Source organism: Caenorhabditis briggsae, assembly GCF_000004555.2.
Source record: "Caenorhabditis briggsae complete genome, chrX, whole genome shotgun sequence".
In the NCBI taxonomy this organism is placed as follows: domain Eukaryota; kingdom Metazoa; phylum Nematoda; class Chromadorea; order Rhabditida; family Rhabditidae; genus Caenorhabditis; species Caenorhabditis briggsae.
The window spans coordinates 21,014,733-21,029,800 of record NC_013491.2 but is presented as its reverse complement, the minus strand read 5'-3'; the positions used below and the strand labels follow the sequence as shown (position 1 = coordinate 21,029,800).

At 38.2% G+C, this 15,068-nt stretch overlaps 6 protein-coding genes across 6 annotated transcripts; 3 read left to right on the top strand and 3 right to left on the bottom strand.

The window, feature by feature from the left end:
* Positions 1-443: 443 nt before the first annotated feature.
* CBG08908 lies at positions 444-1,462 on the top strand (the record flags this gene model as incomplete). The annotated part of the gene is made up of 4 exons (XM_002648684.1): positions 444-528; positions 632-962; positions 1,045-1,245; positions 1,294-1,462. The coding sequence occupies 4 exons, from the start codon at positions 444-446 to the stop codon at positions 1,460-1,462; spliced, it is 786 nt and encodes a 261-aa protein (XP_002648730.1).
* Positions 1,463-2,773: 1,311 nt separating this feature from the next.
* CBG08909 lies at positions 2,774-4,781 on the bottom strand (the record flags this gene model as incomplete). Its single annotated transcript, XM_002648685.1, has 7 exons — positions 2,774-2,963; positions 3,016-3,211; positions 3,322-3,651; positions 3,760-3,904; positions 4,219-4,352; positions 4,403-4,562; positions 4,626-4,781. 7 exons carry the CDS (start codon positions 4,779-4,781, stop codon positions 2,774-2,776), a joined length of 1,311 nt encoding a protein of 436 aa, XP_002648731.1.
* Positions 4,782-5,748: 967 nt separating this feature from the next.
* On the top strand, positions 5,749-7,213 carry CBG08910 (the record flags this gene model as incomplete). Its single annotated transcript, XM_045240771.1, has 7 exons — positions 5,749-5,751; positions 5,837-6,008; positions 6,057-6,184; positions 6,243-6,387; positions 6,491-6,817; positions 6,888-7,083; positions 7,150-7,213. The coding sequence occupies 7 exons, from the start codon at positions 5,749-5,751 to the stop codon at positions 7,211-7,213; spliced, it is 1,035 nt and encodes a 344-aa protein (XP_045093870.1).
* A 1,086-nt stretch (positions 7,214-8,299) lies between these two features.
* Positions 8,300-9,637, bottom strand: CBG08911 (the record flags this gene model as incomplete). The annotated part of the gene is made up of 5 exons (XM_002648687.1): positions 8,300-8,489; positions 8,558-8,753; positions 9,188-9,269; positions 9,355-9,488; positions 9,535-9,637. The coding sequence occupies 5 exons, from the start codon at positions 9,635-9,637 to the stop codon at positions 8,300-8,302; spliced, it is 705 nt and encodes a 234-aa protein (XP_002648733.1).
* A 797-nt stretch (positions 9,638-10,434) lies between these two features.
* On the top strand, positions 10,435-12,023 carry CBG08912 (the record flags this gene model as incomplete). The annotated part of the gene is made up of 7 exons (XM_002648688.2): positions 10,435-10,437; positions 10,515-10,683; positions 10,734-10,861; positions 10,920-11,064; positions 11,155-11,481; positions 11,566-11,761; positions 11,831-12,023. The coding sequence occupies 7 exons, from the start codon at positions 10,435-10,437 to the stop codon at positions 12,021-12,023; spliced, it is 1,161 nt and encodes a 386-aa protein (XP_002648734.2).
* A 948-nt stretch (positions 12,024-12,971) lies between these two features.
* On the bottom strand, positions 12,972-14,514 carry CBG08913 (the record flags this gene model as incomplete). Its single annotated transcript, XM_002648689.1, has 6 exons — positions 12,972-13,164; positions 13,229-13,424; positions 13,492-13,818; positions 13,905-14,049; positions 14,232-14,365; positions 14,412-14,514. The coding sequence occupies 6 exons, from the start codon at positions 14,512-14,514 to the stop codon at positions 12,972-12,974; spliced, it is 1,098 nt and encodes a 365-aa protein (XP_002648735.1).
* Between the last annotated feature and the right edge of the window lie 554 nt (positions 14,515-15,068).

Sequence of the window (15,068 nt, the reverse complement as noted above, 5' to 3'; positions counted from 1 at the left end):
GACCACTGGTAGCACCCAAGAAAAATACATTGCCTTATGCCAATAGCTGAGAGGCAGCGTTGCAGCAGGAAGGTCAGAAATCACCAGGATATGACTATGAGCCAGTTGACCTGGATAAAAAAGCTCATCCCGCTGTTCTGAAGCTACGAACATTTGAAGAATGTGAGTTCGCAACTTCTAGCTAATTTCAATCCCTTTATTCAATTTTCAGATAAAGTTCGTGGAGTGTTCGGCTTAGGTGGATTCTGTGTTGTTTACGTGATCAGAATGGTCAACAATTGACTGCGAAAGTCATTTCGACTAGACCATACTCAACTCAGCGTGAGATGAAAGTAAGACCATTTTTCCTGAAACAATGATCAGATGAAATAATTGTTATACAGGCGCTCCGTAAAATTCGAGAGAACCCACACAATAATTTATTGTTGCTGTATTCAGTTGGTATGTTGAAGAATCCACCGCCAGGATATACAGACGAAGTTATTATAACAGAAGCATGCGGACCATCTATCAGAGAAATTATGACAAGTAAGTTTGGTACAATGACTTTGATAGGATTGTTAGAAGAATCTGAGAAAGTTTTGAGATTATATTTCAACGATAACCTATTTTTAAAGTTTTTTTTTTCCAGAGGCTAGAATTGAAACTGGAAATACCAAATTGTGTTCGTTCTCTATGGATAATATCAAACGTATTGGAAAGCAAATCGGAGACGCAATGCTCCATTTGGAAAAACTCAAGATTTTTCATTTAGACCTCAAGGCTTCCAATGTCGCGTTTTCGAGAAACTTCAAGTATGAAATGGATACGAGTTTGACCCACGCGATTATCTCAATGAGTGATTTTGATATTAAAGTCATTGATTATGGAAATTCGCTGGCTCACTCTGAATCTGGAAACCCGGAAGGAGTCAAACTGGTCCAACCGCAAAACATGCGTGCCTCAGAAGTGTTTATGGGTGGGTTTTTTAAAAAACTTTTAGTTCGATTGAAACCGTTTTGAAATACTTTCTAGATCTCCCAAATAAATTTCCTTTGTTCTCAGGTCTTCCCTACAACAAAAAGACGGATGTCTGGTCCTATGGATGCCTGATCGCCCAATCGGATCGGCCATCGGTGGAGTGCTGTTCAACTCGAGAAAAGGCGACACTCAGCTTGAAATACAACAGTCACAATTTGAGATGATGATCTTCAGAATGAATGCGACCATTTCAAGAGAAACGCTTGAAGAATCTAAGCAAAGAGGGTAAGAAGTTTTTTTTGCAAATATATATTCTTGGAATGTTGTTTTCAGAAAATGCTCCCTCAATTTCGACTTCCTCAATGATTACAAAGAAGTCAACAATAACCGCGAAGGAAATAACAATCAAGATTACTTGATGGAATTTATGCGTGACGACACGGACCTTCCACTGTTCGAGTTCCTCAAATTCGCTCTCAAGTTTGATCCTGCCATCATTTGAGAAAGTGATCGAGCACGAATTCCTCACAAACTTCTAAGCTGAGTTTGTTCGTGAATTCGCTCCATTCTCCATTTTTTAATGCATTTTTTAAAAAACTTCACCTGGTTTTTTTGTTACCCGTAATTAATTGTGTTCAACACATTTCTATCTGAAACCCAGTCTACCCAATTCACCGTGTTACTTTGTGATCCTGTTCTTTTCTTGAAATTTTATTAGGATCATTTCCATTCACTTTAAAAGCACACGACAATTTTTAAGCATCACGACACTTTTATTTGAAATTCACTTTCTTGAATAATAAACGAATTTGATGCTTACACAGCTCTAGTTTTGTTTCATTGATTCTCCGGCGATAAAGGTACAAATAATATTCTGACCCCGAAACGTGATTTTGATGTCAATAGTAAATGTCTTTCCTATAAAAAAGTTCAGAATTTGAAGCGTCGCTTTTTCAGAAGTTCTTGAAACACTTGATGAAAAAAATCTATCAGGAAAACATTCATCACACAATATGTGGTCAGCACTTTTTATTTTTGTCATGGGTGAAGGTCATCGACGAGGAGGAAGTTATTGATCAGAGGCTACACAATCTTCATCTGCACAAAAGCAGTTATGATCTGTAAGGAATAAATCGCACAGCAGGAAGAAAAAAACTGACTTTTGTTATCAACGGCTTCCTCGCATTTAAACTCACATTTGTTGTTTCATACGTTTTTTGATTGCTCAACTAACGTACTCACTCGTGCTAGAGAGAGATCGGATCTCATTTTTCAATTATTTTTGAAAACCGAGAAAGCAAAATTGGTTTCGAACTTTTAAATCATCACATTCATTAAGGTATTAACAATGTGGAATATGAAAATGATGTTGGCATGCTTGAGAGCAAAACCACGTGCTTTTAAAAGTCAAGTTGCGGAGAAGGGATGTGTAGAACAGGCAAAGAAAGAATTATGTGGCATAAGAAGTAAAACACAATTTTCCGTACAAAAACGAACTGAACACCGTGAAATTGGTATGAAACGAATAAAAACAGGGCATTGGTGTGATCACAGAGAAAAAACGGTGTGATCACAGAGAAAACAAGTATTTCAGTTACAAAATAAAGGAACATTAGACTGCGTATTGAGAAGCAAGAGTGTTGAATACTACAAAACTCAGTGGCATGTGAAATCGGTAATGTGTTAGACACGTGGAACTTTCCAACTGCTGAATTGTTCTAAAAGCAAGGAGCAACGAATGGTGAAAAACTTGTAGGAACATGAGGAACGGCGAGAACTTTTGGGAATTGATGGAATAAGATGAGAAATGGGGTTAGATGTTTCTGAAGAACTTGTGATAAAGGACGTAGTCAAATGATGGCCTTCTGGAAGGATCCCAACGGAGCATAAACTCCAGCAGTTCGTAGACTGGCCTGTCCGCGTCCTTGCGAATGATATTGAGCAAGTGATCCCTATTAAATGCTCTGCGCTGAGTGTAGAAGTTGTAGTTGAGCGTGCAGTGTCTGAAACTCATTGGTAAGCTTTATTTACAAAGAACAGGAAACAATTTCTCACCCTCCTCGTTGAGACTCCTGAATCATTTTCATTGGTAAGAGTTCACTCAATCTGTTGAAAGTGCACTCAAACTGGCTCTGAATTTTTTCTTGTTCAGTTGTGCCACTTGTGGGATAGAAGATGTAATATCCAGTGAACATCTGGCCGAGAAGACATCCCATCGACCAGACGTCGGATGTTTCGTTATATGGAAGTCCTGAAAACAAATAACATTTTTTGAAAAAGCAAAATCATTGAATACAAATCTGAGATTCAACTGTCCGAGTTTGAGACAATGATAAAAATTAATACAAAGCATGAACTCACCCATAAATACTTCTGGGGACCGCAAGGGAGTAGGCTGGACTAATCTATATTCTTTCTCCTCTCCAGGCTCCTCATGGCTCTTCGAACATCCAAAATCAATAACTTTGACCCTGATGTCTTCCATATAAATTGTTGACTGGATTCGGTTCCTTTGGAGTCTATAGCGGTTGTTTGGTTTGAGAAAAACGACATGATCCGTCTTGAGATCAAGATAGTAGATTTTCAGTCTTTCCAAATGAGCCATTGCCCGTCCAATTTGACAACCAATTTGTCTAACGTTTTCCAAACAGAAAGAAGGATAATGTGTCTCATTGGTTGCTAGCCTGGCGCCTGAAATAAATTCATTCAAAAATTGCCATTCCAAGCTTCGAACGTAGCCCCCCAAAATACGATCATCTTCATTCAAGGGCTTAATTCAAATTATTTCTCTGAACTTACTTTTCATAATGTCCCTGATAGACGGTCCACATTCTTCAGTGATGAAGACTTCTCCTGAGAAACCCGGGAGTGGATTAATCAACACTCCAGCCAAATGCAATAACAGTAAATTTACGTGTGGGACGATGGCAATTTGGTGGAGAGCCTGAAAATAAATACAATTTGTTTCATCTCATAACTAATTCTTTTTTCAATTGATACTGTCCGTTTGAGAAGAAATTATGTACTATCCGTTTGAGAAGACACTGAGCTTATTGCTCACCTTACTGGAATGATCAAAATGATTTCGAAAATTAGAGCGATTTAGGAAGATCTTTTTCGTATTAATTCACATTTCCTGCTATCCCAGAAAATATTTTTGACCAACCAATATATTGATTAACAGTTGATTATGTGGTAAAATGATTGGGAATTTTCTGATAAGGCCACTTTGTAATTCTATTAATAAGTTTCTCTTACCACCAGTTCGTGAAACGTAGGGATTGCTGGATCTCTCTCAACAAACAATTTTGCCGCGTATTTGAAACGGCTTTGATGTTCAACGCTGTACACGGTACTGGCAAGGCCTTTTCCAAAAACTCCGCGAATAACAACTGAAAATGCTAAACTACATATTTTGAGCAATTGAAAGATGTGAACTTACACTCATCGCCACTGTAAAGTTTCAGAACACAGCCAATGTTGTCAATATTCTCCGGCTCGTCACCTTGTTCAGGCAATAATTGATTTATCTCTGGCATTGTGGTCGAAGATTCTACGGGAAGAGAAGGATTTGAAGCGGTTTCTGCATTCGATGAAGATTCCTGAAATAAATCATTTTCAAACGTTCTAGGAATCAATTTAATCACAGTTTCCTCAGAACTTACTTGAGCGTTATTGCTCATTGATAGATTCTCTAAAATTTCATTCGATGCGGTAGCATTTGTCTCATTATGATGTGTCATCCTCTCATCTGAAATTCCTTGTGAACTTCTCACTTTTTTCTGATCCTCTTGGGTAGATGGCGAACAGCCTTGCTTCATGATTCTGATTCACCTGAAAATTGATTTCATTGAAAACGGTGGAATACATTTTAGCCCTAATATTCTGTGCAGAAGAGAAAAAAAAACACCAATTGAACAGGAAGCTTATGAATGCAAAAGTATTTGAGTTAAAAAATTTTTTTAGTTTCAAAATTTCCCCAACACTCACCTTGACGATTTCCGTAAGTCTGTATTCTCTAGCTATTGCTCCGTCGTTTGAATTTTCTTCTCTTGTAATTTTTATCTTTTTAGACTTCTCTGGTCTGATTATGGTGTTGGGTCCGAAGTTTGTTGAACTACGGCGTCTGCAAAACTGAAAAGTTTTAAACCATAATAGTATGCAAAACAACGGTTACAGACAATGACACAGACTACAACCCAAAAGCCGAAAAATACGAGTAGCGGAAACAAGGGCACCGCCTAAACAGCAAACTGTTATTGTGCACCTGGAAAACAGTAGCGCGCGTTTGCATCGACACTCTTGCCACGTCACACAAATATCCTGCAATTAGATGAAAGTGGTCGAACGACACTGTCTGGAGATGACCTCACGTAACGATGAGGGGCCAAAAACAACTACAACGTAGCCGGCACGCTATGTTAAAAAAAAAGTGTTATTGATTGCAACCGGACGAGCTAGAGAACGATATATATCCCCGCTATTACAGAGAGGGGGCATAATTAGACGGGGGACCCCGCCACACTGTGTGGACCTCTTTCCTCTTTGCGCGGGTCGTCTGTGTGTTTGTGTTGGTGTGGCTTTGCCTCGCAGTAATGCATCGAGAGTCGTTTTTCCTTTTCCAGAGTACGGATTTTTTCTTTACATTTTTGAAAACGCTGCAATTATCAGCAATTGTCTTGATCAATTTTATAATTTTCAAGCGACGTCAGGAAACAAGCTTCAGAACTGAATTCACACTAGAGAACATATCAATTAGATATTCAAAAGGAAAATAGCGAAATTATCATGGTGAGTGTTAGGGAAACTTTGAAAACAAAGTAACTCATTGATGTGAACTTTTGGGGTCATAAAGATTTAAAAAAAATCGTTTCAGCAAAGACCACTGGTATCACCAGCTAAGAAAAATGCCACATTGCTGTATGCCGATAGCTTGGAAGCAGCAATGCAAAAAGATGGTGTACAGTCGCCTGGATACGAGTATGAGCCAATTGGCCTAGATAAAAAAGTACATCCCGCTGTTCTGAAGCTATGGACCGGCGAAGAATGTGAGTCAGCAACCTTTAATTGGTTGAAATATCTATTGATTTTTTCAGACAAAGTTCGTGGCGTGTTCGGCCTCGGTGGATTTTCTGTTGCCTACCGCGTCCGTGATCAAAATGGTCAGCTATCTGCGGCAAAAGTGATTTCTCAAAGACCATACTCCACTCATTGCGAATTGAATGTAAAATAATTTTAGATATTTTTGGTATCCAAATCAGGTGATGAAAAACTATTTACAGACACTCCGTAAGATCAAAGAGAACTCACATCCCAACCTGTTATTGTTGCATTCAGTTGGCCGTTTGACGAATCCACCACCAGGTTATACAAATGAAGTTATTATCACAGAAGCGTGCGGACCATCTATCAAGGAAATCTTGCTCAGTGAGTTGGGTTGCATTCGATCTTGGGAAGAACCTGCAAAAAAATCTGCAAAGAATCTGAAATCTCATTTTAACAATAATCCGTCTATAAACTATTTTTGCAGAAGCTAGAAGAGAAACTGGTAATACCGCACCATGTTCGTTCTCTATGGATAACATCAAACGTATTGGTAGAAAAATTGGAGAGGCGATGCTTCATTTGGAGAAACTAAACCTTTATCACTTGGATCTCAAGACTTCCAATGTTGTCTTTACCAGCAACGTCAAGTATGAAATGGATCTGAATTTGACTCAAACAATCATCACAATGAGTGATTTTGACATCAAAGTCATTGATTATTTAAGCTCGATGACTCACTCAAAACCTGGATACCCGAAACCAGTCATGCTCGTCCAGCCGCGAAACATGCGTGCCCCAGAAGTATTCATGGGTGATTAGTTTAGTTTTTGTTTTTTTTTAATGTATCGGAAAGCGTTCAAACAATAATTCCTTATTTACAGGTCTTCCCCACAACGAAAAGTCGGATGTATGGTCCATGGGATGCCTCATGGCTGAACTTTACACTGGAAAACTGCTTTTCAGTTCGAATAATATTGTTCCCGACTCTCAGAAAGAGCAGTCACATTTTGAGACCATGATTTCCATGATGAATGCATCCGTTCCAATTGAAATGATCAAAGAATCTAACCAAAGAGGGTGAGAAATTATATTTGCACTAAAATTTCTTTGTCTCTTATGTAAATCTTGAAAATTCGTTTGCAGAAAATGCTCCTGGACTTCAACTTCGCCAATGATCGCAAAGAAGCTAACAACCAGGATTCATTGATGAGTTTGATGCGCGAAGAAAACGATTCGCCATTGTTCGATCTTCTGAAGCCCATGCTAGTTTTTGATCCTTCCAAGAGACCATCATTTGAGGAAGTCCTCAACCACGAGTTTTTTACAGCCGTTTAAATTCAAAAAATTTCGTTTTTGCCCATTACACATTCTTATTCCAGTGACAATGTTTTTTATCCCACTGATAACACTAGTATCTTTTTCCGTGTGTTCATTTTTTCTCAAATTCTCAATAGTATGAGTCATTTTTAAAACCTCGTCTTTTTCTGTTAGTATCTTGACACCCATATTCCTGGTCCACTTTTTTGAAATATAAATGTGTGCTTTCCAATTTTTGGTTTTGTTTCATTCTTCCAGAAAAAGCTACAACTACTATTTTGACTTTCAAACTAATCGTCCAGTCGGGTATTTTGACTTTAAAATGTACCAACCTGGCAAAATTAAGAAGACAAAGGATTTTTTGTTTGCATTCCGTCTGGGTAATCAAGTGTTCTAAAATCGGGATTTCAAAAAATTGAAGAATGAGTTCAGGTTTCTAAAGAAATGGGAGTACGGTAGTTGAACAAACAAAAAAGTAATAATGAAAACTAATTTTTTTATTGCAAGGAAAGCGCTATTCAATAAATTCGAATGAATGTTGAAAACGATGACTTCGGAATTTTTCAAATTTTGTTCACTCGATATAGAAACCTATTCGGTTGGTTTGTTGGCAGTGCCGATGTAAGAATACCTTTCGAAACTTTCTTCGACAAATATATAAATTACGAAACTTGATTTTTGAAATCATCAAATTCATTTATCATTGAAAAACGTGATTTGAGAAAAAAGTGTGAGGATGCTTAAAAATTGAAGTGTGCTTTTGAAGTGAATAGGAATGATCCTAAAAGTATTTTAAGAAAACATAATGAACGGGATCACAGAGAATAACACGTGCTTCAGTGACACAGGGCATTCGGTAGACTGGGGTTAATTCAAAATGTGTTGAACACAATGAATTTGTAACAGGTAACAACAAAAACAGGGTTACAATGCATACAAAATGTAAAACAAGAAATTCACCAGCAATATCAGGTTATTAGAAGTTGGTGAGAAACTTTTGTTTGATGACTTCCTCGAAGGATGGTCGTTCGGTAGGATCGAAAATGAGCATGAATTTTAGAAATTCGAACATTGGAAGATCCGTGTATTCACGCAGCAAATTCATTAATGAATCCTGGTTGTTTTCTTTACGGTTCTCGAGGAAGCTCAGATTGAGTTTACATCTTCTGTAAGGAGAATTCTAAGGTTGTTAGAACAATCCCAATGAAAAACTGAGAAAGAAATATGTACTTACCTTCCTTGCCTAGACTTTGTTATCATTTCGCTTGGAATAGTTGCATTCATTCTGGAAACCATGAACTCGAATTGCGATTGTTGTTTCTGTGTCTCAGTGATGCCAATTTTGGAAATAAATATCGGTTTTCCGATGCACATTTCGCCCATCAGGCATCCCATGGACCACACGTCAGACTTCTCGTTGTAAGGAATTCCTGAAAATTATTATGATAAATATCAAGTTTTGTGGTTGGACAATTAGAGGATGTCTAGGGATTCCAGGTTTCGAGTGAAAGAACGAGTTTCCATAATCGATGATCTTAATTTGAAGATCATTCATTGTGATGCTCGGTTGAGCCAAGTTCGTTTCCACATCGTATTTGACGGTGCTCATAAAAGTAACGTTGGCAGATTTGATGTCCAAATGATAGATTTTAAGCTTTTCCAAGTGGAACAAAGCTTCTCTAATTTGTCTACAGATTTGTTTGATGTGGTCCATAGAAAATGTAGGTGATTTTACATCACCAGTATCTTCTCTAGCTCCTGAAAACAAATTATAGAAATACTTACGAAAAGAAGAGACTCACTCACATTATATCTTTGATAGACGGTCCACACGCTTCGGTGATAAGAATTTCATCTGCATAACCTGGCGGTGGGTTTATCAACTGTCCAGCCAAGTGCAACAATAACAGGTTGGTGTGTGGATTTTGGGCGATTCTCTGGAATGCCTGAAAATAGAGTTGGTTCATTTGACCGGAATCATTAAATAATCTTGATGAAATTCAATAAAGAAATTCAGCTTTATTTGCTAACCTGCCGTTCCCTATCGCTTGAATAATTGTAAGTTCTTCGTGAAAACATTTTCGCAGCATACTGGCGACCGTTTCCATCTCTGACGCGGTATACGTCTCCGAAACCGCCTGAGCCAAACAATCCGCGAACGGTATCTGAAAAATTAGCATGGTGTAAAGCTACTTAAGTTTGATCACTTACATTGTTCGCCGTTGTGGAGCTGAAGTGAATTTGGGAGGGCTCTTCTATCTACGCCTGGTGGCTCATAGTCGTATCCAGGGGACAACTCGTCGTTTTGCTGCATTTTTCTCTAGCTAATGATGCGATATGAATATCCTATCTCTTGTAATATTTGTAACGAGTTGTTTGACGTCTTTTGATCAGGTAGTTGTGCTACGTTACCTGCAAGTTTTATAATTTATAAATCAGAATATGTAGTAAAAAACGGTTTCAGAAAATAAAAAAAACTACAACTCAAACGCAGAGAAATACCGCAGGCGCAAAAAAACCAGCCTTTGAGCGAAGGCCGACAGAATGGCGAACTCGGATTGTTATTGTGCTCCTAGAAACCAGGAGAGAGAGAGAGTCGTCCTCGCCACGTCACACAAATCGTCCCCAAATAGAGGAAAGAGGTCGAACGACACTGCATGGAGACGGCACCACGTAACGATGAGGGTCAAAAAACAACTACAACGTAGCCGGCACGCTGTGTTAAAAAAAAGTTATTGATTTGCAACCGGATCAAACGAGCTAGGAGAACGAGGGATGACCCCGCCGTAACACAGAGTGGCCTCATAATTAGACGGGGGACGCCTCAACACGGTGTGCCTCCTCTTTACGCGCGCCGTCTGTGTGTTTGTCTGTGTCACTATGCCATTTTGTCGGCCGCCTGCAGTTTCGCATCAATTAGGTTTTTTCCGGAAATCGTATTTCTCTGTTCCCTTACATGTTTCATTGCTTGAAAAAGTCTGCAATAATTAGCAATTTCGTTTTATAAACATCATAAATTTCAGGTGACGTCACAAAAATCAAGCTTCAAAAACAAAGATATACCAGAGAACATAAATATCAGCGAATCCAAGAAATAATAGCGACATTATCATGGTGAGTGTTTGGAATATTTTGAAAGAAGAATTCATCATTAAAGTGACCTTTTTGAGTCATGAAAATGTTTGTTACAGAAAAGACCATTGGTGTCACCTGATAAAGATGCGATATTGCCGTTCGACGATAGCTTAGAAGCAGCGATGCAACAAGACGGTCAACAGTCCCCTGGATATGATTTTGAGCCAGTAGACCTGAATAAAAAGGTACATCCCGCTGTACTGAAGCTGTGCACCGGCGAAGAATGTGAGTCATCAACTTTTAACTAATTGAAATAACTCTATTCAATTTTTCAGACAAAGTTCGTGGAGTTTTTGGAGTAGGTGGATTCTCTGTCGTTTACCGGATCCGTGATCAAAATGGTCAGCAATTAGCTGCGAAAGTGATTTCTCGAAGACTATACTCGACGCGCTATGAATTGGCTGTAAGCGAATTGCAGATACTTTTGGTAACCAAATCGGGAGATGAAAAATTATTTACAGACACTCCGTAAAATCCAGGAGAACCAACACGATAACCTGTTGCTGTTGAATTCAGTTGGCCGATTGACGAATCCACCGCCAGGATATACAGATGAGGTTATTATCACAGAAGCATGCGGACCGTCCATCAGAGCAGTCATGACAAGTGAGTTTGGTACAATGAGTTAAATATTATAGTGGAAAGAATCTGAAACTTTAATTCGACAATAATCTCTGTATAAACTGATGTTTCCAGAGGCTAGGAGAGAAACTGGTAATACCAAGATGTGCTCGTTCTCTATGAACAATATCAAACGTATTGGAAAGCAGGTTGGAGATGCCATGCTTCATTTGGAAAAACTAAAAATTCATCATTTGGACCTCAAGGCTTCCAATGTCGCGTTTACGAGCAACGTCAAGTATGAAATGGATCCGAATTTGACCCACCCGATCATCACAATAAATGACTTTGAGATCAAAGTCATTGATTATGGAACTTCTTTGACTCACTCAAAACCTGGTGACCCGAAACCAGTTAAACTAGTTCAACCGCAGAACATTCGTGCCCCAGAAGTATTCATGGGTGAGTTGTTCAGTTTCAGTTTCATCAGAACAGTGCTGACAATCTTTCTGGATTTTTCATAAAATATATGCTCCCTATTTTCAGGCCTTCCTTACAACGAAAAGTCGGATGTTTGGTCCATGGGATGCCTGATGGCTGAACTGTACATTGTGAAGTTGCTATTCCGTCCGAATCATGATGCTCCCACTTGCGAGAAAGATCAATCTACATTTGAGCACATGGTGTCCAGAATGAATCCAACCATTCCACCAGAAATGATCGAAGAGTCTAAGCAAAGAGGGTACGAAATTATCCTATCACCACTATTTCAGATAAATTCATTAGGAACAATTTAAAAACTTGTTTTCAGAAGTTGCACCATCAATTTCGAATTCCTCGAAAATCGCAAAGAAGCAGACAACCAGTACTTGTTAATGAAATTAATGCGTGATGAAACCGATTCTCCATTGTTTGATCTTCTCAAGTTCATTCTGATCTTTGATCCTGCCGAGAGACCATCGTTCGCTGAAGTTATCAGCCACAAGTTCTTTGCAGGCATTTAAATTCAAATTTTGTATTTCTTCCATGTTCACTTCTGTTTCATATTTTCTACCCGTTACACATTCATGTTTCAGTGACAATGTTCCTTATCCCACTGACGACACTCAACTTATTTTTCGTGTGTTTAGCACTACCATTCTTCTCAAAATCTCAATAGTACGAGTCTTTTTCAAATCACCTTTTTTGTGAGCCATTTGACACCCAATTCATGGTCCACTTCTTTGGAATATAAATTTGATGCTTTCAAGTTGTTGGTTTTGTTTCATAATTTCATCTTTCAGAAACAAAAAACAATTTTGACTCTTAAAATAATCGTTTGCATTTTGTGCTGTTTTTCAAAAACAAAAAACACTAGCTTTTTCGATTCATTCGAAAACTTTTTTAACGATGAAAACGCGGGTAGTACGTCTTACCAAAGTTCAAGGCAGAGAAGTTTTTTACGAAAAGTTTCCGTCTCTTGGAGTCGTCCCGCTTCTCACAGAAACTGTAGTTTTCTCCGAATTCCGTTGTCATTTATTGAAGTTCATCAAGATCGATTGTTTTAAATTTCCGAATGTATCCACTCTAGGAACTTTTCCGGCTTGTTTGATGTGCCGATATCAGAATACCTTTTTTAAAAAATGTTTGATGAAGAATCAAGAAAGCTGAATTAGAATTTTGAAAACATCGAAATCGTATATTATTTAAGAAAATGATTTTTAAGAAGAGTGTGAGGATGCTTCAAAATTAACGAGTGCTTTGAAAGTATGTAGGAATGATCGTAATAGGATTTCAAGAATGGGATCCCCATGGATTTCAGTATGAGATCACAAGGAAAAGATTTTCAGGGACACTGATCATTCGGTATATTGGGTTGGAAATAAAGTGTGTTGAACACAAAAAGTAACGGGTAACAACAAGAACAAGTCAAAATGAATGAAAAATTGATGAAGTTGATTAGAAAAGTCCGGCTAGCAGTTGGCGAGAAACTTGTGATTGAGGAGTTCCTCGAAGGATGGTCTCTCGACAGGATTGAAAACGAGGACGAATAGCAAAAATTCGAATAGTGGAAAATCGCTCATGTCACGCATCAAATTTAACGAAAAATCCTGGTGGTTGTTTCCGTCACGGTTAGTGAGGAAGTTGAGATCAAGGGTGCATTTTCTGTAAGCGAATCATATTTTAGAACAGTTTCAAAAAAAAAAATAAATAAGAAGTATGTCCTTACCTTCCTTGTCTGGACACCTCAATCATTTCCTCTGGAATGGTTGCATTCATTCTATTAACAATCAACTCAAATTGCGATTGTTGTATTTCGATCTGAGTTGCGCCGGTTCTAGACATAAAAATTGATTTTCCGAGATACATTTGGCCCATCAGGTATCCCATGGACCAGACATCAGTCTTTTCGCTGTGAGGAATTCCTGAAAAATTCAAATACAGAGTATTCACAAAACAAACTCACACATAAAAATGTTTTTAAAAACTCACCCATAAAAATTTCTGGTGCACGCAAGTTTTGTGGTTGGACCAGCTTATAGATTTCTGGGATTCCAGGTGTCGAATGGGGCAAAGAATTTCCATAATCAATTAATTTAATTTGAAGATCATTCATTGTGATGCTCGGTTGAGCCAAGTTCGTATCCACATCGTATTTGACGGTGCTCATAAATGTAACGTTGGCAGATTTGATGTCCAAATGATAGATTTTGAGCTTTTCCAAGTGGAACAATGCCTCTCCAACTTGTCGACCAATACTTTTAATAGCGTTGATTGAGAACGTAGGCGATTGGACATTACCAATATCTCTTTTAGCTCCTGAAAATACGGTTTATAGAACGATTAATCAGTTTAATTTCCAATCCAATATATTTTTGAGATAAGGACTCTACCGACCAACTCACTCATCATAATATCTTTGATGGACGGTCCACATGCTTCAGTGATAAAAACGTCATCTCTATAACCTGGCGACGGATTCAACAATTTTTCTGACAAATGCAACGTTAGCAAGTTGATGTGGGGGTTTTGAGCAATTCTCTGATATGTCTGAAAATTGAATTGATAGAGTTCTTTTCATCAAACATCAACTTGATGCAACAACATTCAGAACGGTAAAAAACTTCAACAACAAAAAGGTGTGGTATTTTTTTATGTAGTACTATATTTTCCATAGTTCAGAACACTCGTTGAGTCAAATTCGATACTCGAACTCTACAAATTTTGCTTACCTCCAGCTCGCGTTGAATTGAATGACGACTAGCTTTTTCTGTTAGCACTTTTGCCGCGTATTGGTGACCATTCCGATCCCTGACGCGGAATACAACGCTGGAACCGCCTTGACCAAACACTCCGCGAAGGAAATCTGAAAATTTTGTTTGTGTCAATGAATTTTCAATCTGTTCACTCACATTCTTCATAATTGGTAAGTTGAACTGAAACAGGGAGGGCTCTATGGTCCACGCCTGGTGGCTCATAGTCATATCCAGGAGATTGTTGGTCGTCTTGCTGCATTCTTGAATTAATACGTGAATATCCGGATTTTTATTCTCTTGTAATTATCTAGAGTTTTATGACTTCTGTTGGTCAGGTCGGGGTTCTGAGGCGGACTTTTGTTGTGTCACAGCGCCTGCAAAACAGATAATTTAAAAACCAGAATAGCATGCAGAAAAAAACGGTTTCAGACAATAAGAAAAACTACAACATAAACGCAGAGAAGTACTACAAAAAAAGGACGACGTTGAGCGGCGGCTGACTGAATGGCGACCTCGAACCGTACAGTACTGGCCAAAAAGAATGCGTTGACACTGTCGACTCAACAGGTTTTTTGACTGTAACTTTCTTCAAAATAGAGCTAAAGTGTCAAAATGTTTTGTAAAATTTAGCAAATAACCCTAGAAAACATATTCTAAAACATTTTTACCTAGAAAATGAAAACCAACTTTTTTGGCGACAAAATTCACTTTTTGGAAAATTTCGGGTTTTTGGAGGTTTTTTTTTCAAAAATTTGGAAAAAAAATAGAGAACGATAATGAATGATTTTTTAAATCAAGATCAAAATTAATTTT